Source organism: Sapajus apella, unplaced genomic scaffold, assembly GCF_009761245.1.
Source record: "Sapajus apella isolate SASKATOON/1434 unplaced genomic scaffold, GSC_monkey_1.0 scaffold36, whole genome shotgun sequence".
Lineage (NCBI taxonomy): Eukaryota > Metazoa > Chordata > Mammalia > Primates > Cebidae > Sapajus > Sapajus apella.
In genome coordinates, this window is record NW_022436976.1 from 23,453,083 (window position 1) to 23,478,756 (window position 25,674).

Consider the following 25,674-nt stretch of genomic DNA (forward strand, 5'->3'; position numbering starts at 1 on the left):
GCCGTTAAAAAAAATAAAAAAGAGTATAATATTTTTTATTTAGAAACCAAAGCAAATCATGATCTTTGTGGAATTCCTTAAAGTGGCAGAGATATTTTTCAGATATTTTCCTGACAATTTGCTTTAATTATGTGCTATTTCATATGCAATTCTAGGTCCTGGGGGTTTGGGAGGATCAGTGCATTATGCCACAATGGCTAGATCTGCTGTGAGACCTGCAAGCCTTAATTTAAATCGTTCTCGAAGCCTTAGTAATAGCAATCCAGATATATCTGGGACTCCCACGTCACCAGATGATGAAGTTCGGTCAATCATCGGGAGTAAGGTAAACTGAAGACATGCGTCTATAAATTTGGTTTTTGTTTTGTGAACCATCAAGAAATATCCAGTTGTTTTAATTTATTCTGAATTTTGAAATTTATATAAATTAGGAATTAGCAAGGAATTGTACATTTTTGTTCTATCAGTTTACTAACACTGTTTTGTTTTTCTATTAAACATGCTTGCTGTTACAAACTACTACACTAAAATTTCTAAAATTTGTCTGGGATCACTAGTCACATATAACTTACTGTTGTTGGTCTGATACTCTATCATGTGAAAAATGGCCAGATTGACTTAATATAGAATTAAAAGAGACCTGTGTGACTGATACATAGAAGGTAGATGTCATTGTTAAATCATGAGATCATCTTCTCCAAAAAAATATCAAGAACAGTGATTAACCTTGGTTTGTAATAGAGCCACATTTCACATGAAACCCTATGTAAGGCGCACCAGGATTAGAAAACTATGATTTATTTAATGATGTTTAGTGATTATGCTGGAAAATAGGGGAAAGGCTAGGTAGTATAAGATCAATCACAGCATGCTGTGTTTTGACCAGACTATTTCAAACTTTTTTTTGCTATTGGAAAAGAGGAAGATGTCATTCTAACAGAAGGATAACCAACTTTTCTTTGGCAGCTTAATATATTAATTTTTATGTGAGGAAGAATTAATGATTAATAAATAGGTTCTAGGGTCTATGTTTAACTTTTAGCCTAAACTATAATAGAACATTTAAAGATCTTGATTGGGTTTGTTTGTTAGGTGAAATACTTGAACATTAATCAAAAATGGCAGAACTAACTATGCCTTATAAAGTTACAGAAATATGTATAGTTTGTATAGAAACTTCTAATTAATAAATTTACATAATGAATGTTCATTCATATTAAGCATTGCTCATTAAATAATTTATTCTTACAGATAAAAAATATACTTATTATTTAAATAATAAAATGTGGGTTTCAGTAACTTAAAGATCCATATAAATATTTCTGTAATTAAACAATTTTCCCTTTTTGTAAACTCCTAGAGAGAATGATGCTCAGAGTATTAATAAGGGATACTGCAGAGTAACCAGAGTACTGTGGCAGCTGCAAAAAGAGAAAGCTTCCCTCCTCCACACACACACATATTTCCATGTTTAAGAAAATAACTCAGGTTTTTCATCCTTGTTTTCATTCTTGATTATATTTTATTTTAATACAGGTAGTACTTAGCATTATTTATATACTGAATATTTATATACTGCATAGTTCTTCAGTAGAATGAATTTGATTTTTGGATTTTCAGGAATTTTTCTATAGAAAAGTTGCTATAGACAGCATTTCCTTAAGGTTCTACTTTAAAAATGTCTCAATTTTTGTAAGATTTGCATTAGGACTCATTTAGCATAATTCTAGAGTTATTCCTTATACATTTGATAGATTATAAACTCAAGATTTAGAACAAAGAGACCTCTATATATAATGATTTTTTTGCCTTTTTCAAGGTGTTCTTTAAATGGATCAATGATTTTTAAAATGTATATAAAAATATATACAAATAAAGAAATACAAGGTAATTGCTGAGAAAGCCATTGCAAGATGAGAATTACTTAAATGGTTTTTATGTTGTTTTCTTTTTATTGCAAAATTTTTGATAGCTACCTTCATATTGAGTTATCATTTAGTTGTAATCCCTAATAATAATGGTGTATAATTTTATCTCAAAATTATAAGGAATCTAAAGTTTATTTATAGTTACCCTTCATTTTTTCTTATTTTATTGACTTGTCAGTTCAAGAAACTCTTTCTTAGTAATCTTGTTTTCCAGCCCACCTCAGCCACAGCCTTACTTTATATCAAGCTTGTTCAACCTGTGACCTGTAGGCCACATGCAGCCCAGGACCGCTTTGAATGCAGATCAGCACAAATTTGTAAACTTTCTTAAAAGATTACGAGTTTGTTAGGATTTTTTTTTTTTAACGCTCATCAGCTATCGTTAATGTATTTTATGTGATGCCCAAGAGAATTCTTCTTCCAATGTGGCCCAGGGAAGCCAAAAGATTGGACACTCCTGCAATCTTGTCATCACCATAATCTCATGTGTTTTGTTCTCTATCTCCTGTTTTTCTCTGTAGTACCCCAACCTAACAATTTCTACTCCTTTGCAATCTCTAATCTTGATCCTTCAGTGTTTTTACTATGCCTCACCCCCTTAATGTTCTCTCTTCTTCCTTAGCCAGCTTAGTGTCTGTGGGCAATTGTTATAATTATTTCTATCAGGTTGGGTGTGGTGGCTCACGCATGTAATCCTAGCACTTTGGGAGGCTGAGGCGGGTGGATTACCTGAGGTCAGGAGTTTAAAACCAGCCTGGCCAACATGGTGTAACCCTGTCTTTACTAAAAAAACAAAAATTAGCCGGGTGTGGTGGCAGGTGCCTGTAATCCCAGCTACTCGGGAGGCTGAGACAGGAGAAGCACTTGAACCTAGGAGGCAGAGGTTGCAGGGAGCTGAGATCACGCCATTGCACTCCAGCCTGGGCAGCAAGAGTGAAACTCTGTTTCAAAAAAAAAAAAAAGAAAAGAAAAAAAGATTATTCTCATTATAATCAAACCTCAGTTCCCTTATCTTTCCCAAACCTGAAACCATAGTTAAACTCAATTGACTGCCTATGCCATGTCAGCATCTGTGCAGCTAAACGTGTCTTTAAAAATACCATGGTTATTAGTCTTATTTGAAATCAATCTCAAGAGAGCCCTTAATGCTATCGGGCAATTATACTGTATTTCTTTATCTCCATCACTTTCCTGTTCTCCCAGGAAATGATCTTATTCCTTCTTTTGTTACTTCAAACCCCCTAACACCTCTCCCCTCATTCCTTTCCTCACTTTATCTTCTATTTCATTGAGACAGCTGAAACCATTGGAAGAAAACTTTGATAAACTTTTACCATCATATCTAACTACCTATTACCATCTACTATCTACTGCCTAATACTCTTCTGTATTAAAAATGATAGATGAGCTATTCATTTTTCTAAATTCATCTCTGTCACTCAAGTTCTCATCCAGTCTCTCCTGCTCAGGATCTACACTCCACCAGTTTTTCTATGTCTATTCCACATCACCAGTTTCTCCCTGAATACTGAATCATTCCCATCCACATACAGGCATGCTATTATTTATCTCATTTTGAAAAATAATTCCTCTCATTTGAAAGCAATCTAAGTGTCCATCAACAGATGAATGAGTAAACAAAGTGTGGTACATGTATACAATGGAGTACTATTCACCAATTAAAAAAAGAATGAGATCCTGTCATTTGAAACAACAAGGATAGAAATGGAGATTGTTATGTTAATTGAAATAAACCAGTCACAGACAGACAGACTTTACATGTTCTCACTTATTTGTAGAAGCTAAAAATTAAAACAGTTGAACTCATGGAGATAGAGAGTAGTATGATAGTTACCAAAGGCTGGGAAGGAGCAGTTGGGGTCAGAAGGGAAATGGAGATAGTTAATGGGTATAGAAAAATATAGAGAGTGAATAAAATCTAGTATTTGATGGCACAACAGGGTGATTTGTACAGTTAAATGAGTAAATAATGTTTATTATATACTTAGTTATAAATAATTAGAAGTGTATAATTTGATTCTTTGTATCACAAAGGGTAAATGGTTGAGGGATGGATACCCAACTCATCCTGATGTGATTATTATACATGATATACTTTTATCAAAATATCTCACATATGCCTACTATGTACACACAAAATTATAAATACATATGCCTACTATGTACCCACAAAAATCAAAAATAATAATTCTCTAACATTTCAACTGCTACCTTCTTTGCTCTTTCTCTGCTACCTTTTGTAGTAGAATTCCTTAAGAATTTTCTGTACTTGGTATCTGCAGTTCTTCTACTCCCATCATCTTTACTTGAGTCAAATATTCCTCCCATTTTCCACCAAAGCTATCCTTGTTAATGTCACCAGCACCCTTCATGTTGCTAAATACAGTAGTTAATTTTCAGAACTCAGCTTACTTTTACCTGCCAGCAGCTTTTGACACAGTTAAATGTTTTTTCCTCTGAGATTTATTTATTTGGCTTCCAGGGTACTACACTGTTGATTTCCTTCTTGGTTTACTGATTATACCTTTTCAGTCTTCTTTGTGGATTCTTCCTTTTCTGGTCTCTTTATCTGGATGTGTTCCAGGTCTCTGTCCTTATTTCTCTTTTCTTGTCTTCTCTCTACACTTACTACCTTGATGAGCTTATGGTGAGCTTATGAGTTTCCATGGCTTTAAATACCACATAAATGTTATGCTAATGACTCCCACAATTATATTTCCCCAGTTAGATTTCTCTCTGGAGTTCTAAACTTAACTGCTTTTTCTAAATCGTTTTGTTCAGATTTGGATATATATAAAAGGTAGAGATGCTTCTTAACGTCTTCATTACTACCATCTTGGTCTCAGCTACCATCATCTCTCCTAGAATTAATGTACTGGCTTTAAAGGTGCTTTCTGTACTTCTACCCCATGCTCTGTTCACAACATAGCAACCAGAATGTTGCTTTAAGAAACTTAGGACACACACAAAAATTAAGTCATTGTGTCATTCCTCTGAGCACAATCATCTAATGACTTACTCCCTCAGTCCTTTAATTAAAGTCTTTACTCTGAAGGCCACCTTCCCAGTGAGGTTGACTCTGATTATCTTATGTAAATGTGTAACCAGGGGCTGTGTCCTCAGCCTTGGCTGTAGGACTTCAAATCCCCTTATTTTGTCTTTTTTTTTTTTTTCTTTTTTTTTGGGTCTCACAGCATATGAATTAATTTTTTTTAAGTGTTTATCTTTCTTTACCAGAGTTTAAGTTTCATGGTGGCAGGGAATATTTGTTCCAAAGTGTCTGTAATGTCTAGCTTATTCAAGTTGCTCAGTACATATTTGTCCATTGACGAAATGTTAGTATGAGTAAACACCCCAGCACTAAATCATCTTTTTAAGAACTGAATTATGCTTTTGTTTGCCCTCTTACTATTGGGATTAATTATATATTTAAAGATCTGCAAATATTTGACTTTATGAAAATTTTGATTATATTTTATTCCTCAGGATAAAATATAGAACTCCTAAAATTTAAGAATATTTATATAACATGAACAGGTTTTGATTACTCCAATGGCTGTAATGTAAATGTAGAAATATTTGTGAGACTTCTTCATATTTATGTTGCTAAAACGAGCTATGCTTTCTTAGTTCTAGCAATAGTCTTTTCACATTCAGTTTTGTAAGTACATGGTTACATCAGGTCTGAACTTTATTGCTTTTAATCAAATGCCAGTGGAATTTTGCATTGATATGTTTCTCATATATCATCTTTTTTTTTTTTTTTTATTTCTCAAACACTGAGAACTTACTATATGCTAGGTACTATGCTGAGGACTTGTGGATATGAAGCAAAATCTTTGTAATATAGCACAAGTTGATGTCAAATCAAATACAGTATGGGCCTTGCGCTGGGATCTTATCTATATGTAAGGGAAAAAATGAATAGTGTTACTAGGATTTGGCAAAAAAAAAAAAAAATCCCACACTTACATATACATGGGCACACATTTGGTTAGTCTGTTCCATGTTTGTTTGAAATCGGTAACATAAAGTTATTATATTAAATATAAGTGATGAATTTGCTTAAATATGGGCTGTTTGATAGAATTCTTAGCTTTATAATGCCTGAATTATGGAAGTTACTTGTTTTGCCTAACAACTGGTTACAAGTTTTCTTTAAATAGTTAGCTTTGGTATAATTATAGCTGCTCAGAATGTCACTTTTCTGTATATGACTGTAATTCATACCAGGAAGAGATTTTTTTTTAATTCTCACATTAGCAATTATCATATATTGTAGTTTTAAAGGAAATTAAACAATGAGTTAAGTGAATTTAAGAGTACAGCAAAGTCGTTACTCTTTTTGTGGAAGTTCTTGGGAGAAAAGAACTTAGTTATAATTTTGCAAAAGTCAAATGCTCATGCTTTATTATTTTTGTGACATGAGTAGTGACTGTAAAAATTGAATATAGCAGGAAGAACTTTACACTTTTATACAAAGAAGACATAATTTTGGCCTTAGACATAATTTTGAAGACAAATAAAAACTATCTGAAAAACATATGCCTTTTGTTTTGCTTTTACTTGAAGTATTGTAATCGGGTTCTGAGAAGGTGGATATTTAAAACAAATCTGATTGCTTAATTTTACTAGTATTTTGATATTGTCTAATTTACTTTGATAGAAAGGATTTTAAGAAAAATATGCATGGAAAATTTTATAAAAACTGTTTTTGAGAGTTTAGTATATTCAGGGCATTGCACTTAGTAATTTACTTCCATTATTTGATTCTTACCATATGAAGGGAAACACTGTCATCATTTTTATTTTATAGATAATGAACTGAAAAAAAAGGTTGAGTAATTTATCTTAGATTTTACAGCTAGTAAGCAGGAGAGCCTGGATTGGAACCTTAACTCCTGTATTAGACATTCAGCGTCAAAAATGATGAGAAATAGGTGATGATTGTGCCATCATTTCAACTTCTCTATATATTTGGGGAAAAAATGAGAAAAAGTAGAGGAAATATTCTTCCAAAACCTAAGCCCTTGAGAGTTGTGGTTTTTCTTTCTTTTCTTTTTAAAAACTTCTTTTGAAGTATTTAAAAAATACAGATGTCTGGGCTGTATTCACAACAATTCTCATTTAATTGTTTTAAGGTAGGGCACTGCACATTTGTTGTGTTACTGTTGTTGTTAAGCTTCCCACATGACACTAATGTATAGACAGAGTTGATTACAATTGTTCCAGCTCTTTGCTTTTACCGTTCTTCCTTTGGTGCTTTCTGGTTTGGGTCCATACTCGTGCCCTGATATATTTACGTCAGGTTGTCTTCAGTTCTCTTTGCTATGCTTACCCTAATAATTCTTTAAAAATCTTTTACAACTTGCTCCAGTTCCAATTATTAGATTCTCAAGTCCCCAGTCCAAATTGCTGAATTGGATTTATGGAGATAGAGCCCAGAATCTGAATTTTATAAAGCTTCTCAAGTTATTCTGATGATCAGTCAGTTTGAGGAAATAGAAGTAAAGCCTCTGTTTCCTTCACCTGGGATTACAGTAACCCGTCTCAGACAAAGATAAAATAATTCACTTCTGGACATATACTTTAGTAGCGTATTGAAGAAATCTTAAATTAATGAAGATGATGATCAAGATATAATTCCTATAGACAGCCCCAGCATGTTTTTCCTTATAATATTTATTTAAAAAATAGTAACCCATTGTGTTTAATTACAAATGCAACCCAAAATACATTATTAGGAAGGAGTAAATATTAGGTATCATTTTTTTCTGAAGTTTTTACTTAATTTCTCCTGTCTGTGCCTAAAAGAGAGTGAAAGGTGGTGGCAAAGTCAAATAGAATTATGGAGTATATCACTGCATAGTTTTCAGTTGATGAGAGATGCAATGAAATTACAGTTTATAGCGAAGAATGGAATATTTTTCTTCCTTTTTTTCCTTTAAACCTCAGTTAGATACAGAGGAAATTATCTGTTGCTAACTTGTACTATATTTAAAGAAAGTTTGGGGGTGTGGTGCTGTGGGAACATTAGTTATTGATACTTCGAGAGTATCCCTTTACATAAAGAAAAATTACCTTTAATGGCCTTAGTGATTTTTAAAAATCGTGTTGTATAATAAGATAATTTTGATGAACTAATACTCTATAGGTGCCTACAAATTTTGGTTGCTTTAACAGTACTAATTAAAAACATGTTTGCAATAGAAGATCTGAATTTCTTTAAGAATAATTTATAGCATGCAACATGTAATATTTCTTTCCTTTCCAACTGCTTTCTATTATATGCTTAGGGTTTAGATCGCTCCAATTCCTGGGTTAACACTGGTGGTCCAAAAGCTGCCCCATGGGGATCCAACCCCAGTCCAAGTGCAGAATCAACACAGGTGGTGTTTATATTAGAGGTTTCTTTATTGGCTGCTGATGTTTCCCTTTAGAACATTACTTTTTAGTATATACTATGATTTCAGTGGCTTGCTTTTTTTAATCATTAAAAAGTGTGTATTTTTGTTTACTTAGCACATTTTTCAACTACTATGCATGAATACCACCAATTGCATCAGTAATGTTCTTCTTTCCTATTTCCTGTCTCTGCTTTCTTTCTTCCTTACACACCTTATCAATATTTCAGTGCCTGCTGCTTATGCAATTGATGGCTTTTATAACAGTTTCTTCTTTAGGGGTAGCACATCTTTAATAGCAATTTTTAAATTTTTTATGTGGAGAAAAAAACCCCATCAGTTTTCTATTTGCTTTTGGTTAAAAGTGTACCTATTATATCATTTTCATTTAACATTTACTATCTTGTTACTTTCTTCGTAGTCACTGAATAGAAAGACTGGCAGTAAGTTGAAATTAAATGTGAACAATATATGATCCCATGCTATAAGATTCAATACCAGAAGCAAAAATCTGTTTTAATTTGTACTGTGTTGCAAAGTATGAAATTTGTTATACCTTAGCTGAATTAGTTTTGCTTTCTTAAGACTAGTTGCTTGATAGCTAATACTGCATGATACCTCAAAATATACTTCTCATCTGTGTTGGCTTTGAAGGAAACACAGGAAAATTCTGTTCTTAAAGAAAATTTTTAATTCCATTTCTAATATTGTAAGTGATTTATATTTGATTTAGTATATGACAAACCTGAATAGTAGTTTCTGATAATAATGAAAAAGTGAGATAAATTATTCCAAACTTTTTGTTTTCTTTATTTAATATAAAATTATTGATTTCTTTTTTGTTCTGAGATCAGTTGAGAAGTATGTTTTTACTTTATATATATTTTTACTAGATATGTGCATGTGTATAGATCACACAGATACAAGTTTCATTCTTTGCAGCACTCTGAATATTATATAATCATTGGAATACTCATCTGTTTTTAAAGACCAAAAATATATAGAAGCCATTTTGATACTACTTATGCATTGTCCTTAAAGCAGCTTAAAATGGTGAAAATGAGACCTTTAATAAAATAGGTGGTTTTTGAAACCATAATAAAACTCTATTTTAAACTTGTACATAATCCGTCAGCTGCAAAATCATCCACTGCAAACGTTAATGTTATCTCGTCATTCATTCATCTTCACTCCATAGGCTATGGATCGAAGTTGTAATCGTATGTCTTCGCACACAGAGACGTCAAGTTTCTTACAAACATTAACGGGACGCTTACCAACTAAAAAGGTAGATTCATACGAAGACAATTAATAGAGGGGGAAAATAATTTCACCAATTAAATAGATGTAAGATTTATTTACATAGCCAGGATGAGATATTTACAGTAATTGCATTGTGCTTAAAAATATATCTGAGCAAGCATAGCTTCTCTGATGCCTTTTGGGCATACCTCAGCAGTGTAGACTCTTACGTTATGTTAATGTTTATATCTTTGGGATTGACTGTTTTTAGAATTTAGTGAATTCAAATTTGATCATCAAATTTTAGTACCAAAAAAATGTATCAACTCTTGATTCTATTTCTGTAACTGCTTCTGTTTTGTGTTTTAAATCTCCAGGGAAAGGAAGATGAGTTAGAAAAATTGTCACTCTTAGTAAGATATGTTGATTTGCTTCCCGTATGCACAGTTTTGTTAGTCCTTTTTCATATTAATATACACTACTTTGCAAATGCTTTGTATGCATATCCATTATAAGGCAGAAATCTTCTGCTGTTTTTTTTTTTTAAATACCTTAACTGAAAACTTGAAAATTAATGCCTCATAGCAAAGTTTAAATTTTAAAATGTATTTCCTAAATTGTACCAGCAAAATTCATGTGTGTATTGCATATGTTAAAAAGTGTACTTAAGTCACAAACAAGGTATTACTGTAAGTTTTTAGTCTAGTTTCTGTTTGCAAGTACAATTTAGGAGGCTATCTTCTACCTGTCCTTTTAAAATTACATTTTACAGCAAGATAACATGTAATTTTTTCAGCTGTTCCACATACCACTGTCTTACATGCATAAATAGCCGTTTCGTTAATGGGTGTCTTCAACGCATCATTGAATGGTTCACGTGCCTTATTTTGCTTATTCGCATTATATCTTCATTTGTATTTGCATTATTATTTGGCTTATGTTATCAGCAGATTTGACTTTGATATTAACTTTGGATTTACTTCTGGATAGCTTTTTCATGAGGAGCTGGCTTTGCAGTGGGTTGTTTGCAGTGGCAGCGTTCGGGAATCAGCTTTGCAACAAGCCTGGTTCTTTTTTGAGTTAATGGTGAGCAAAAACTGAGCATCTTCTTTAATATTTTTTCTCTTCGTGAACAATTTTATGCTAGCTCATTTGTTATCTTAGAAATCTTTTTCTATTGCACATCTTACGCTTTTACATGTGCCTTCAAGACAAAATTACATGTGTTACATCTCTAAACACTGTGGACACTCAGCACAATTTAGGTGGAGTTATAAAGAGTGAGGCTCATTTTAACTCTGTTTTCTCAGGGTTGCTTGTATAAGCTAGCTGTCTCTTCAAAGGAAACTTGTGATACAGTCTTTGCTAGTCATTATACATGCAAGTGTATAATGACAGTATTGTAGATTTTATACCAAAGATAAAAAAAGCTTTATAGATACCCACTGCCATTATTATGGCTAGTAAACTCTTAGGGAAATGCCAGTTACAGCCAATAAAAAACACAACAGTACTGGCTGGGTCCGGTGGCTCACACCAGTAATCCCCACACTTTAGAAAGCTGAGGCAGGAGGATCACTTGAGATCAGGAGTTTGAGACCAGCCTGAGCAACACAGCAAGAGCCCACATCTACCCCCCCAAATTTTTTTTAATTAGCTAGGCCTGGTGGCACACACTTGTAATTCCATCTACTTGGAGGCTGAGGAGGGAGCTTGCTTAAGCCCAGGAGTTTGAGGCTGCAGTGAACTATGATCACCACTGTACTCCAGCATGGATGACAGAGCAAGATCCTGTCTCTTTTAATTTTTTTAAAGTATTTTTGCTTAATCAAATAAATGATACTTTTAAAAATGAGTGAATTAATAATTAATAAATATATATATATGAACAATTGACCCTTGAACAACATGGGGTTTAGGGGAATGAACTCCCCCACACAATCAAAACCTGCATATAACTTTTGACTTACCCAAAACTTAACTACTTAATAGCCCACTGTTGACCAAATGCCTTACTGATAATATAATCATATTTTGTATGTCATTTGTATTATATACTGTGTTCTAAGAATAAACTAGTGAAAAGAAAATGTTATTAAGAAAATTAAAAGGAAGAGAAAATATATTTGCTATTCATTAATTGGAAGTAGATCATCATAAATGTCTCCATTCTTATTGTCTTTACAGTGAGTAGGCTGAAGAGGAGGGGTTGGTTTTGCTGTCTCAGGAGAAGCACAGGTGGGAGAAAACCCATATATAAGTGGACTCATGCATTTCAAACCCTTACTGTTCAAGGGTCACCTGTACATATAAACTTGTGTATGTAAACATACACATATGTAAACAAAGGCAACAAACATGTATTAAGTGGGCACAGTATGCCAGTACTGCCATGTGGCCTAGGCATTACTAAAGCACAGAGAGGTTAACATGTCTTAGTATGCACAGCTTGTAGGTAGCAGGACTGTGATTCAAACTCAGGCATTCCAGCACTTGGGACTGTCTTCTTCACCTTCCTCTTCAGCCTCTAGAAAGCTGAAATCACTGAAACTTTTTCTCCCAAAGAAGAAGTATGTTTAAAAAATGTAAAACAAAACAACCAAAAACAGAAAAGAATCTTCCAAAGTATGTCATAGGGTGGTTCTCAGCATTGAATGTTACATATATTATGGGTAAGAAAACATTTCTTGTAGAGATTTAATAATCTATAGAAAAAATAAATTAGGAACTATATATAAGTGACAACTCATTTTTTTCCTCAGAAAATAAACCTTAAATTTATAATTCATGTGCTTCTCTTGTAAGGTAAAAATTTTAATTTCAACTGTTTTTTAATAGTCTTACATATATGTTTAGGTTTCTAAAATACAAAATCGTCAAAAGACTGCAATTTAAAACTTGGCTGTGCTCTATGTTAAGTATAGGACTTTAGCTTCAATGTATCTGAATTTAAAGTTTAAAATTCTTCATTACTGTTACCACAGTGTTATAATAAAGAATCTGTACAATATTCAATACAAATACAATACAATATAGTCCTCAAAAATTTATTGTATTCTTACTGTATGCCATTATCTATATATTAGCTACTGAGGACATTATAGTGAAGACAGGGTTTCTAACCTTTCAAAGCTTACAGTTTGGGAGCTTTGGAATGGCAAAATATTGAGTCTTAGAAAAATTTAATTAAATTTTTTTTAGGCTGGATGTGGTATATTACATGACTATAATCCCAACATTTTGAGAAGCTGAGACAGAAGGATCACTTGAGGCCAGGAGTTTGAGACCAGCCTGGACAGCATAGCCAGACCATGTCTCTATAAAAAATTTAAAAATTAGCTGGGCATGGTAGTGTGCACCTGTAGTCCTAGCTACTCTGGAGGCTGAGGCAGGCGGATCACTTGAGACCAGGAGTTGGAGGCTGCAGTGAGCTATGATCATGCCACTGCACTTCAGCCTGTGTGACAGGGTGAGACCCTGTTTCTTTAAAAACAAAACAAAAAATGAAACTTGGGGCCATGCACAATGGCACATGCCTGTAATCCTGGCACTTTGGGAGGCTGAGGCTGGTGGATCACCTGAGGTCAGGAGTTCGCGACCAGCCTGACTAACATGGTGAAACCCCATCTCTACTAAATACCAAAAAAATTAGCTGGGCATGTTGGCGCATGCCTGAAATCCGAACTACTTGGGAGACTGAGACAGGGAGGTGGAGGTTGTAGTGAGCCAGGATCGCATCATTGCACTCCAACCTGCGCAACAAGAGTGAAACTGTCTCAAAAAAAATCCTTTGGCCGGGCGCGGTGGCTCAAGCCTGTAATCCCAGCACTTTGGGAGGCCGAGGCGGGTGGATCACAAGGTCAAGAGATCGAGACCATCCTGGTCAGCATGGTGAAACCCCGTCTCTACTAAAAATACAGAAAATTAGCTGGGCATGGTGGTGTGTGCCTGTAATCCCAGCTACTCAGGAGGCTGAGGCAGGAGAATTGCCTGAACCCAGGAGGCGGAGGTTGCGGTGAGCCGAGATCGCGCCATTGCCCTCCAGCCTGGGTAACAAGAGCGAAACCCCGTCTCAAAAAAAAAAAAAAAAAAAAAAAAAATCCTTTAAGGTTGAAATTTCTTTTTTGTTGACATACACAGAACTTTTTATCCTATTGTTAGCCAGGATAATTTTTTGAAGGTAATATGGTGATGGAGTTGTATTGTGTTTGATTTTTTTAAAAAATTTTTTGGCAAATACTAAACATCATAGGGAACTTTAAAAAAATATTTAAGAAGCTAAAAATATTTCAGTTATCTATTAAATTACATGCCATATTTTTAAAATAGTCCAAGCATTTAGAGTTGTAATTGTTAATTATATTCATAGGAAGTTAAACTGATAATTTATATCTTTTTTTCAGGTAAAGAGCATGGTGCATCATTTATACTTTAATGATAAACTTGATGCTCCAAGGAAAAGTCGTTTTCCAGAACGTTTCATGGATGACATTGCAGCTCTTGTCAGCACGATTGCTAGTGATATAGTTTCACGATTTCAGAAGGTAATGATAACTTTTCCCCCACTTATCTCTCTTTCAAGCTCAGATTAAACTATCATACTTTAATTTGTTTTTGTTTTTATATTTTGTTATATTTATATTTTAATTTTGTTTTACATTTTGTTTCACAGGACACAGAAATGGTTGAGAGACTCAATACAAGCCTGGCATTCTTTCTCAATGATCTGTTGTCTGTTATGGACAGAGGATTTGTTTTTAGTCTTATAAAGTCCTGCTATAAACAGGTAATACATAGTAAGGAATTATTAGTAATCAGTTTAAATACTATGTTAGTTCTTTTCAAAGTTAGAGCTAAAAGACCTTCAAGAGCACATTCATATACTGATGTTAAAACAAAAAGTAGCCTCAAGTAATATATTTTTATTAGCAAGGCAAAAGTAAATTATATTTGTTTTATCAGGACACAAGGACAGTGGCAAGCTGCTGTCAGTACGGCCAGTATTTCCTTGAGTTATACAGGCCTACTTATGACTCTTTAATTCCCATTCTGGATTATACCATCAAGTCAATAGTAATATAACACAGTCTCAAGATGTCATACAAGTGGAGCATTTATATGGAGTGGACTTTGTATCTTGAGTGATTTTTAAAGCAGCTGCATTTTGCTGGGTATTCCTCCTAATCCAGCCCTCGAAATTGTAGAGTTTGAAATTATGGACAGATGTTTACCCATTTGCCAAATGTTATTCCTTATCTTGACTTTACTAAATTAAAAGCATCCTGGAACTTTTCCACGCATAGCTGATTTTGTTTTAAAATTTTTGTCAACTGATTAGTGAAGTCTGCCTTCTGGAAAACATTAGTTAGTGGTTCTGCTGGGCCACTTTGATAGTAAGCTGTATAGGCCTTTCAGAATTACCTTTTAAAGGCACTTTAAAAATATACAGATCTCTGAGTCCCATTCCAGAATTATTAAGAAGTTCAAACTTCTCATGGTGGTGGGGGTGAGGAGCACACAGTACTTGTGAAGCACCTCACAGCTGGTCTGCAGATTAGTTTTGGGGAGCTAATAGTCCAGAATTCTATTTGGTAGTGTAATATTTAGAATTTTGAATATTCTATTAGATGCCTTTATTGTTTGTTTTTTCTAATAGAAAAGTTAAAACCCTGCATGGGCACTCACCCACATAGAAGTACTTGGCAACACTATATATATCATTTTTACTTTTTCCCCAAAACTTTATGTACTATTACTACCAGAACTTGTTCTGTCTTTATTCTTTGAACACTGACCTATATTTGTCAAACATTGAGCTAAGCTGTAGGATACTAAAACTATTAAATCAGTTTATAGTATGTCTCTTCAAGTAGCTTATGATGTAGCTGAGAAAACAGACAAATTATAAATAGAATTGATAATTTCTTTTAAGAAAGTAATATGAAATTATTTTGGTGGTATATGTTTTTCCTGTTTTTTGAAAAGTAGAAATATTGATGCTATATTGGAAATACAAGAATGTGGCTTTTAGGTTAGTCAGATATGTATTTATATAGTAAACTTTATAGTTTAAAATTTTTAATTTTAGCAGCAACTCTGGAAGAAGGTGATACTGTTATTTAAGCCACAAACCCAAACTGGATACCAAGTACTACTATTTAATTCTAATTCGCCATTCTGGTATGAGTATTAAAGAAATAATAGATTTAACTGGTGTTCTCTTATGCAATGCTTACAAGGTGTCTTCAAAGCTTTATTCATTACCGAATCCGAGCGTTCTGGTGTCCTTGAGGCTGGATTTTCTGCGAATCATCTGCAGTCATGAGCACTATGTTACATTAAACTTACCCTGTAGCTTACTTACTCCACCTGCATCTCCATCACCTTCTGTTTCTTCTGCAACATCTCAGGTATGCAAATTGTGTGAACACATGTATTTTTAAAGTCATCTTTGTAAAGAAGAATGTAAAACAAATGAATTGAGTGATAGCTGTATGATAGACTCAGTTCTGAGTGCTTTGTAAGTATTAACTCATTTAATCCTCAGAATAACTCTAGAAGGCAAGTGTATTATTATACCCATTTTGTAGATTAGAAAAAACAGAAACACAGAAAGGCCACTGAGTAAAAAGTGGCAGAGCCAGGCTTTGAACCAAGGCTTTATTCTAGAGCCCAAATTCTTAACCACTGTTTTGTATTCCTTTCACAGATTTATTATGCACATGTGAATGAATTCACCTAAATAAACTCACAAATTTAGATGTTTACACAAATTGGGTTCTCTTGAAGCAGACACCAAGAATGAGTCTTAAGCAAAATATTTTTTAGAGATCCATACCTGCGAAAGGAAGGAAGGGGTGAAGATTAATTGAACAGAGAAGTCAAACTGCAGTGAAGGCATAACAAAGCCCTGCTTAACTCTCTTGTATCCAGAAACCCTAAAGGAGACTAGATGAAAATTGATAGGTGTTTTAGTGGTTGGCACTTGACTTCAATAGCTAGTAGGTTCTCTACAGATGAAAAAGTGTTATTGTAACAGTTAATATATATGTCTTTTATAAGTTGAGATTAAGAGATTTTGTGGTTTTTAGTATCAGAGAAGCCTCTGCTTCCTTTGTCCAGTGAAACACTCTTTCTACTTTATTATTCCTGAGGCAAGGAGGCTACTTTCTTTAAGTTCTTAATTTCTAAAGTGAAAGTTAATATTAGTACTTCTTCATTTTGTTTTCAGTATATTTAATTCCTGAATAGGATTCCGTAGGCGATATCTCATATGCCTGATTTAAAAAACAAAAGTTAAATTTCAGTTAGAAAGATTAGAAAACATCAAAGAGTACCCACAACTTTTCATTTTATCTTTGTAAAAAATCTTCTGGATCCTATTTTTCCACAAACTGTTCAATCTGGCTAGCACGCCCTCAGTGTAGTGGATGAGGCTGGCCTTTTTCTTTCTTTCTTAATCCTCTGCCAAAAATGTAGCTACACAAAAACAGATTAAGCATAAATATGATTGCTAAAACCCTTAAGGAAACATATTTGTTTGTATCTGACTCCTTACTGAACATCTCATTCAGCCAGGAAATGCTCATAGAAGTTCTTCTGTTATCTTAGTGCCTACTTTCTCAGCTAGCTACATAATTTTTACATTCTACTAGATAACAGAGACGTCACTCTTTTTTTGAAAGGCTAAGAAGGGTTTTAAATTTTTATTAGGAGATGATTTCACCATAGGGAAATGTGAAATCTGTTGTTGCTCTAAGAAACCCCACGTGAGTCCTGAATATGGACTGTATCTTGGAGAATGCTATAATATTTTGCATGATTAAAACATTAAAAAAAACTGAGTTGACAACAAAATGATGGTAATTTTCCAGAGATAGTATATTCTGTGAAAAACAACTGTACTGGTGTTTAGAATTTCTCTGGAAATCAATTGCCGTAACTATGAAAATTTCTCTTGTACTTTGAGGTGAGTGCATACTATGTTATTTGGATTTAGTTGCCTCTTTTTTCCATCAGAGTGTGATATTGAAACATCAAGTGACTAAGAGAATGAATGGGAAAATATATAGGAAATTATATGTGAAAAAAGAAATGGAAAATAATTAAATTTTCAATGATTAATTTCTGTAATAAACTAATTAATAATCTCATCATAGTTTCCTGTCCCAAAAGTCTGAGCAGTTGCTTTCTTCAGTGTTAGTAAATATAAAATGAACTTCCCTAGGAAAAAATATTTCATTTCTTATATTGCTCTGTCTGTAGGATGTTTTGTTTGCAGTGCAACAAAACATCCTACAGACAAAGCAATATAAGAAATAGTTAACCACTAATACAAAACAGTGGTTATATAAGAATAGTTAACCACCAATACAAAACAGTGGTTAACTATAGTCTTGTTCTGCCTCACTCTCCAACAGAGTTCTGGATTTTCTACGAATGTACAAGACCAGAAGATTGCAAATATGTTTGAATTGTCGGTGCCTTTCCGCCAACAGCATTATTTGGCAGGACTTGTGTTAACAGAGCTGGCTGTCATTTTAGACCCTGATGCTGAAGGGTGAGTAGACCAGTTTTTGCCGTATAGAATATGAGTTTGATTTTGAACAGTGGACAGAAGTATTCTACTCACATTTCCTAAGGATTAGAAAAATAATCTTTCATACTCTTTTTCTACTTCTCTCTTCACTGTTTCTCACTTAGTTATTTCTCTAGTTAATCAGTTTTATGAAAGACTTTTTCTCATATTTTGCCACCTCTGAATTTGGGATTTGTCTTAATGGCCTATCATGATTCATTTAGTAGCATTCTTTTTCTTCTTAATAGAATATAAAATAAATTGAGCATACTAGAAGATAGATTTGTTGGTATAAAGTAAGTGCTTTTCAGGTGAGGAAAGTGGTCTTTAATTTGATTCCTTGTCAGGAAAATTTGTCTTGGTTTTGTTTTGTTTGTTTGAGACAAAGTATTGCTCTGTCACCCAGACCAGAGTGCAGTGGCACAATCTTGGCTCATTGCAACTTCTGCCTCCCAGGTTTAAGCAATTCTCCTGCCTCAGTCTCCCGAGTAGCTGGGACTACAGGCACACATCACCACACCCAGCTAATTTTTTTCTTTTTGTAGGAGAGAGAGGGTTTCACCATGTTGTCCTGGCTGGTCTCAAATTCCTAACCTTAGGTGATCCACCCACCTCAGCCTCCCAAAATGCTGAGATTACAGGTGTGAGCCAGTGCGCCCAGCCAAAAATTAATAATTTGCCATCATACTGTGTAGGATTTTATTTCAAAAATTGTCTTATAAACAAATACTGCTGGTTTTAAAAACTTCCAAAGTTGTATACATTTTTAAAGGATGTTTGGAAATTGATGTAGTTAGAAAAGTATATTGTCTGGTGATGTGATTTTTTTTGGTTTTTTTTTGAGACAAGGCCTCACTCTGACACCCTCACCCAGGCTGGAACACAGGGCATGATCTCAGCTCACTGCAACCTCTGCCTCCCAGGCTCAAGCAGTTCTCCTGCCTCAGCCTCCTGAGTAGTTGGGACTACAGCTGTGTGCCACCACACCAGCTAATTTTTGTAATTTTAGTAGAGACAGAGTTTTGCCATGTTGGCCAGGCTGGTTTCCCAACTCCTGGCCTCAAGCGATCAGCCCGCTTTGGCCTCCCAACATGCTGGGATTATAGGTGTGAGCCACTGCGCCTGGCCTGATGATTTGAATTTCTAGAAATAGCTTGATGTGGCTGGGCGCAGTGGCTCACACCTTTAATCCCAGCACGTTGGGAGGCCAAGGCGGGCTGATCACTTGAGGTCAGGAGTTCGAGACCACCCTGGCCAACAAGGCAAAACCCTATCTTTACTAAAAATAACAAAAATTAGCCAGGCATGGTGGTATTTGCCTGTAATCCCAGCTACTCGGGAGGCTGAGGCATGAGAATTGCTTGAACCCGGGAGTTGGAGTTTGCATTTGAGCCAAGATTGCGCCACTGCACTCCAGCTTGGGCGATGGAGCAAGACTTTGTCCCAAGAAAAAAGAAATAGCTTGATGTGTTGTGGTCCAGCATCCTATGGGGTAAGCCCATCTTAATAGTATGACCATAACTCATTTGGGTTATAATGGCTTAAATTTTTTTTTTCTCATAGTAGTAGTAATACAAGTTTATAATGCAGTTTAGCCTCATGCAAGAACTCCAGAGAACAAAAAGAGATACTTTAAACAGGTTTTTATAAGGGTCTTCTGATAAATTTATTGAATGAATAAAAGAGGAGGTATGTCAAGTCCTTAACAGTATGTCAGGAGCATAGTTAATACTGAATAAATTGTGAAAGGCCAGATCTGCAAGTGAAAGGCATATGTTTTTTATTATGGCAACTTCCTAAGTTTGGAATCTATTTTTAAAAAGTAGTTTTTTTACCCTGTGTTCTGCAGAACTGTAGGGTCCTGAAGAGGGGCTTAATACGGGTTTCCATGTAGATTGGCATGGGCAGTGTGTGCAGACTTTCGAGTATAGAGGGCAAACTAAGTGGGTGAAACTCTGGGCCTTCTACCCCTGCTTGCTGCTACTTTCGTATTTTGCCATTTGACAAATGAGTGTGATGTCACTAAAAAAATAAATAAAGGGACCTGTTGTTTGGGGGGAAAACACTCTGAAAACAACTAATCTGAACATACTAGCTTTTTAAAATAACTGGTATTGCTCACTCATTTGAATCTATATTTTCAATATTTTTACTTGGTATATGAAGGTGTTTTTGGTTACAATAAATAAAATTATTCTTCCAGCTGGCTTTATGAAAGGAAGGAAATCTATTTCAGAATTGGAAGAAAGATAGGATTTTTATTATTATTTTTTTTTTTTTTTTGGTTTTAAGGAGCAGAAAGTCTAATGGCCAAGAAAGAGGAAAGAAAGAAGAAAATTGCTCCCTCATACAGAGGGAGGAGGGCTCTGAGCAGACAAACTCCCGAAAGATAGAATTTTTAGCACAGTAATATCGGTTCAGTGATATCATCATGCTTCTAGTTCTTTACATTTCTTACCTCTGCTGGAAGTGTCAGCTTTATCCTAAGGCTGGAGCCTCTCATGACTGACTACAAGATAGTCTTGCATATAGCTGCCATTTATAGGTACTTAAGGCCCTATATATGTGGCTCTTATCTACTCCTGCCACTCTGTTCCTCCTCACATACTAAGATCTAGCCATGCTGGCCTACTTTCTTTTTCTCTAATGCACCAAGCTCTTCCCATCTTCAGGACTTTGCACTTAGATTTTTCTCTTCTTGAAGCAATATGGAACAGCCCTCAGATGTTCACATAGTCATTTCTTGCTTGTGGTTCTTCAGGTATCTGTTCAAAGAGCATCTTCTCAGTGAGACTTTCATTGACCACCCAACCTAAATTATAGCCATGTTGGCCAGGCACAGGGGCTCATGCCTGCAGTCCCAGCACTTTGTGAGGCTGAGGCAGGAGGATTGCTTGAGTCCAGGAGTTCAAGACCTGCCTGGGCAACACAGTGAGACCCTGTTTCTACTAAATTTTTTTTTTAATTAGCCAGACCTAATGGTGAATGCCTATAGTCCCAGCTACTCAGGAGGCTGAGGTGGAAGTGTTGCTTAAGTCCAAGAGGTTGAGACTGCAATGATCACACCACTGTATTCCAGCCTGGGTGCCAGAGCAAGACTCTGTCTCAAGAAAATTAAGTTAAAAAAAAAAAAAATACACACACACACACACAGGCTGGGCATGGTGGCTCATGCCTGTAATCCCAGCACTTTGGGAGGCTGAGGTGGGCAGATCAGTTGAGGTCAGGAGTTCGAGACCATCCTGGCCAAAATGGTGAAATCCCATCTCTATTAAAAATACAAAAATTACCTGGGTGAAGTAGTGCACTCCTGTAATCCCAGCCACACAGGAGGCTGAGGCAAGAGGATTGCTTGAACCTAGGAGGTGGAGGTTGCCGTGAGCTAACATCACGCCACAGCCTGGGTGACAGAGCAAGACTCTGTCAAATAAATAAATAAATAAACAGCTGTGTTGCCCATGTCACAATCATATAACCCTGTATTAGTTTCTACAAGGCACTTATCTGAAATTTGCTTATTATCTGTCTTCTCACAGTAGAATGTGAGCATGTGAGAGCATAAGAACAGGCATCTTGTCTTTCTTGTTTAGTGCTATATTCTCAGTGCCTTAGTATTGTGTCTGGCACAAGTGGACACTTTGAAATGTATATTAATTTGATGAATGAATGATTGTAAGAAACTCACCTCATCTTTAAATTTTACTGTCTTGAGAGGTATATAAACTATATGCAGCATTGTCTTAGAGAGATCCTTGAGAGGAATGTTTGTCTTTTAATCCACATGCTTGCTACATAATCAAGAATAATTCCTTAAGTGGCAATCATATGTTCTATAATTAACCAAAGATTTGCTCTTTAGAAACTTTCATTATAATTAGAAAGACTGCAAAACAGTAAAGTAGATTAATGTTAGTTTTGTCGTGCATAGTTCTTTAGAAGATGAGAGGATGTATATTCCTTTATTAAAGCATTTATAAAGAATTGAAGAATTCTTTGAAGTATTGAAGAATTATTATTTTTGTGTCTGTGTTTCTCTCTTGCTAAAATGAGCTCCTTAAAAGCAGAGGCACTGTCTTATCTCCAACATCTAGAATAGGATATTATAAATCTTGCATTAATATATATTTAATAACTGAATGGGATCGAGCAATGTAAACATATGCAAAGCTTTATGAAGATAGAGTTTACATAGATTGAAGTATGAGTATGGTAGCTGCTGAGAGATAAGGAATACCTTTGGCAATCATTAGTAGCGATACAGGAAGTCAAAGAAGAGAATGTGAAAAGCAGCTGACCAGAATCTGAGCCTTGAGAATAATGATGGGGAGTCTGGGGAAGGGTGGGAACTACTGGAAAAAATTCTGAGAAGAGAAGATATAAGATGACAAAGTGTCAAATAGAGCTGGAGAGTGAGATCTCAGATAGGTTCACTAGATGTGGTTCTTGACAGTGTTTAAATGTACACTTTCTGCCCACCGCCCCTCCCGCTACCCACGAGTCAATAAATGAGAAACATTATTGAGGCCCCAGAGCCATGGGGTTTGGGCAGGAGGCCACCCAGTGGGAGAAGGAGGAGCCAGGGGAGGTGCCTTATTTGACCTTCTTTAGGGGGTACAGCATGTTGGGTGTGGCTGTACTTCTTGTGGCAGGTACAGCACAGAGGTTATGCAGGTGAGCATAACTTTTGAGGCATATCATCTTGCCACAGTTGTGTTTCTGGGTGAGCTGGTGCAGGCAAGGCTCAGCGGTGCCACCTCGCAGGCAGAGCACCAAGTGCAGGCAGACTCTTTCTGAATGTTGTAGTCTGAGAGTGTGCGGCCATCTCTCTCAGCTGTTTGCTCTCATGTATTTTAAAGCCTCTATAAAAAGTATATTTTCTGAATAAAGAGCTCAAAGAGAGAAGAAAGAATCCCCATCTAGATTTCACATACAGCTTTGTAAAATGGCAGATACAATCAAGGGATCTGGAGGAAGACTACCTGTTTTCTAATCTCAACTTTGAAAGTGATAATGTATTTTCAAGATAGGAAAGGCACATTTGAAGAAAGAAGGGAAGAGCTAGATGAGGAGAGACATTGAAGCTGTTGAAAAAAGATGGGGTTCATTGAACATATGGAGAAATTATTTTCTGTGAGATGGTACACTTTTTCTGAGACAAAAAGGATAGATTATTTGTTAGCTATAAAGATGGAGTTGTGTTAAAAGACCTGGCCAGAGCAAACTCAGAATGGCTCTTCTTTCCTAAGAGAAGTTGGAAGTAAGGTCTCCTGTTGTGATTGATAGAAAGAGGCTTAAGGAGTGAAAGTGAGATCTGAAACTGCTGTTGGATGCAGCATTAAGGGCCAGTTGAAGTTGGAGTAGATGAATTTTAAACTAGAATGGTTTCCATAGTTAAGGTTTAAGAAGAGACGAAAATGTGAAAGTGACCCTTGTTAATGTATTAGCCCACTTGAAACTGGGGGGATTTGGGAGTCTAAAAAAGTTGTAAGGGCCCAAATGAGGTATATTAGCAAAGAAGTACAGTTTAAATAAAGATTTCAAAGGCAACTTCAGCCTGTGGGCTACATAATCCATTAGGTGGGGGATTTTTCTTTCAGAAAAAGGGAATAATTTTTTTTTGGTAAATGTGAAAAGATCTGATTTGGTGAAATAACATATATAGCATTTTAAAATTTACCATGTTTAGCTTCAAAATGTAACTATAAGTGGTCTTACGTTCTTTAAATCAAATACACTAATAAAGAGTTAATATAAAAATATTCAGATTTACTTCTAAGTGAATTCGTATAGCGTTTCCTTTTCTTCAATTCTTATTTTACACATTTTTTACATTTTTATACATGTAATTTGTTTTAAAATGAAAAACGTTTTATAGGAATGGAATGCATGCAAATATATGACAAAGGTAAGAAATTGAACAACATCTATTCAGGACCATGACTTCCTGTTTGTTTTTAAAATATTAGCTAATCTCTGTGGCCTGACTGCTTTCTTTTTCTTCTTCTTCTTTTTAAATAGACTGTTTGGATTGCATAAGAAAGTCATCAATATGGTACACAATTTACTTTCCAGTCACGACTCAGACCCGCGGTACTCTGACCCCCAGATAAAGGCTCGAGTGGCCATGTTATATCTACCTCTGATTGGTATTATCATGGAAACTGTACCTCAGCTGTATGATTTTACAGGTACCTAGTGGAATTAAGACAAATTTTAAAGGCAAATCTCAGTGTTTAAAAGTTTTAGAAAATATCTCAAGGTTGAAGATCTTATTTTAGGAAAACAAGTATTGTGCACTGATAAAAGTAAACTATAAATATTTAACTATGTTGCAAAAAATCCTTTGTGTGAGAGAATTCAGTATAAGATTGCTCTAAGTAGTTCTTATGATGAATTTTAAAATAATAGTTTTATGGCAATTTTATACCTACATTTTAGGAAATGTTTATGTGAACATGCAGTATATATCTGAAAAACTACAAGAAAACTTGACAGATGTTTACCACCTCAGTTTTTGGCTTTATTCATCTATATAATTGAAATGAATATTCACTTGAATATCAAGAATTATGTTTATTGCTAACACCAGATTAATAAGTTGAAGTGGTATTAATTCTTAAAAATGTCTACTACAAAGTTTTATTGCTCATGCTTTCCATATTTAGAATTTGTAGAATTATAGAATTTAGTTTGCAACAATATTTTCTTTAGGGCAAATGAGGGAATTTAAACTAGTAATTAGCCCAATAAAGTGCTTCCAGTTTAGTAAAACAGAAACATTTCCTGAGTATCTAATGTGTCTTAAGAACTTTGATAGGTGCTGGTGTTACAAAGACAGCCAACTATTTGCCTTTAAGAGACTGATAATTGAGCAGTCTTTCTAGTATTTTGATCACTAAAATGAATTTTCTTACCTGAAGGCAGAAATGTTTGTATTCTTATATCTTCTTTGACTAGCAAGTTAATGTTCTCTTTAAACTATAAATTATTACCATAGCAGTGAGTCAATATTAAAGATATTTAAAATATTATCTAAAGGAAGTAAATCTAATAACTATTACATGTTAACAGGTTATTCTTTTAAAGAATAGTAGAGAATAGGAAAAGGAATTGCATGCTCACTAAGTGTTAGTTCTGCTAAACAATTTTATTTATTTTTTTGGATTATTTTTCATTAGAAACTCACAATCAACGAGGAAGACCCATTTGTATAGCCCCTGATGACTGTGAAAGTGAGAGCGGAAGTATGATAAGCCAGACTGTTGCCATGGCAATCGCAGGGACATCAGTCCCTCAACTAACAAGGCCTGGCAGTTTCCTCCTCACATCAACGGTAAAAACAATCCTCCTACAGAATTTTTTTTTCTAGAAAGACAAATATTTACAAGGGTATACCCTTAAATATCTGAGATGATTATCTCAGCTGATGCAAAAGATCTCAGAGTTTTATTTATGAAAACATTAAAATTCCCAGATAATTAACTATCTTCTTCTAGTTTTT

General features: G+C 34.9%; 1 protein-coding gene across 12 annotated transcripts in view; it reads left to right on the plus strand.

The window, feature by feature from the left end:
• Positions 1-25,674, plus strand: part of DOCK7 (dedicator of cytokinesis 7) — a 231,082-nt gene that overhangs the window by 135,518 nt on the left and 69,890 nt on the right. For 5 of the 12 annotated variants that reach the window (XM_032296788.1, XM_032296789.1, XM_032296790.1 and 2 more), the window contains exons 22-32: positions 156-325; positions 8,246-8,338; positions 9,552-9,641; positions 9,973-10,008; positions 10,586-10,681; positions 13,999-14,139; positions 14,268-14,381; positions 15,835-16,005; positions 18,016-18,155; positions 24,192-24,361; positions 25,352-25,506. In XM_032296788.1, coding sequence (XP_032152679.1) covers positions 156-325; positions 8,246-8,338; positions 9,552-9,641; positions 9,973-10,008; positions 10,586-10,681; positions 13,999-14,139; positions 14,268-14,381; positions 15,835-16,005; positions 18,016-18,155; positions 24,192-24,361; positions 25,352-25,506 — 1,376 coding nt within the window. The remainder of the gene's footprint in view (positions 1-155; positions 326-8,245; positions 8,339-9,551; positions 9,642-9,972; positions 10,009-10,585; positions 10,682-13,998; positions 14,140-14,267; positions 14,382-15,834; positions 16,006-18,015; positions 18,156-24,191; positions 24,362-25,351; positions 25,507-25,674) is intronic. The other 7 variants (XM_032296794.1, XM_032296795.1, XM_032296796.1 and 4 more) reach the window with 2 other exon arrangements.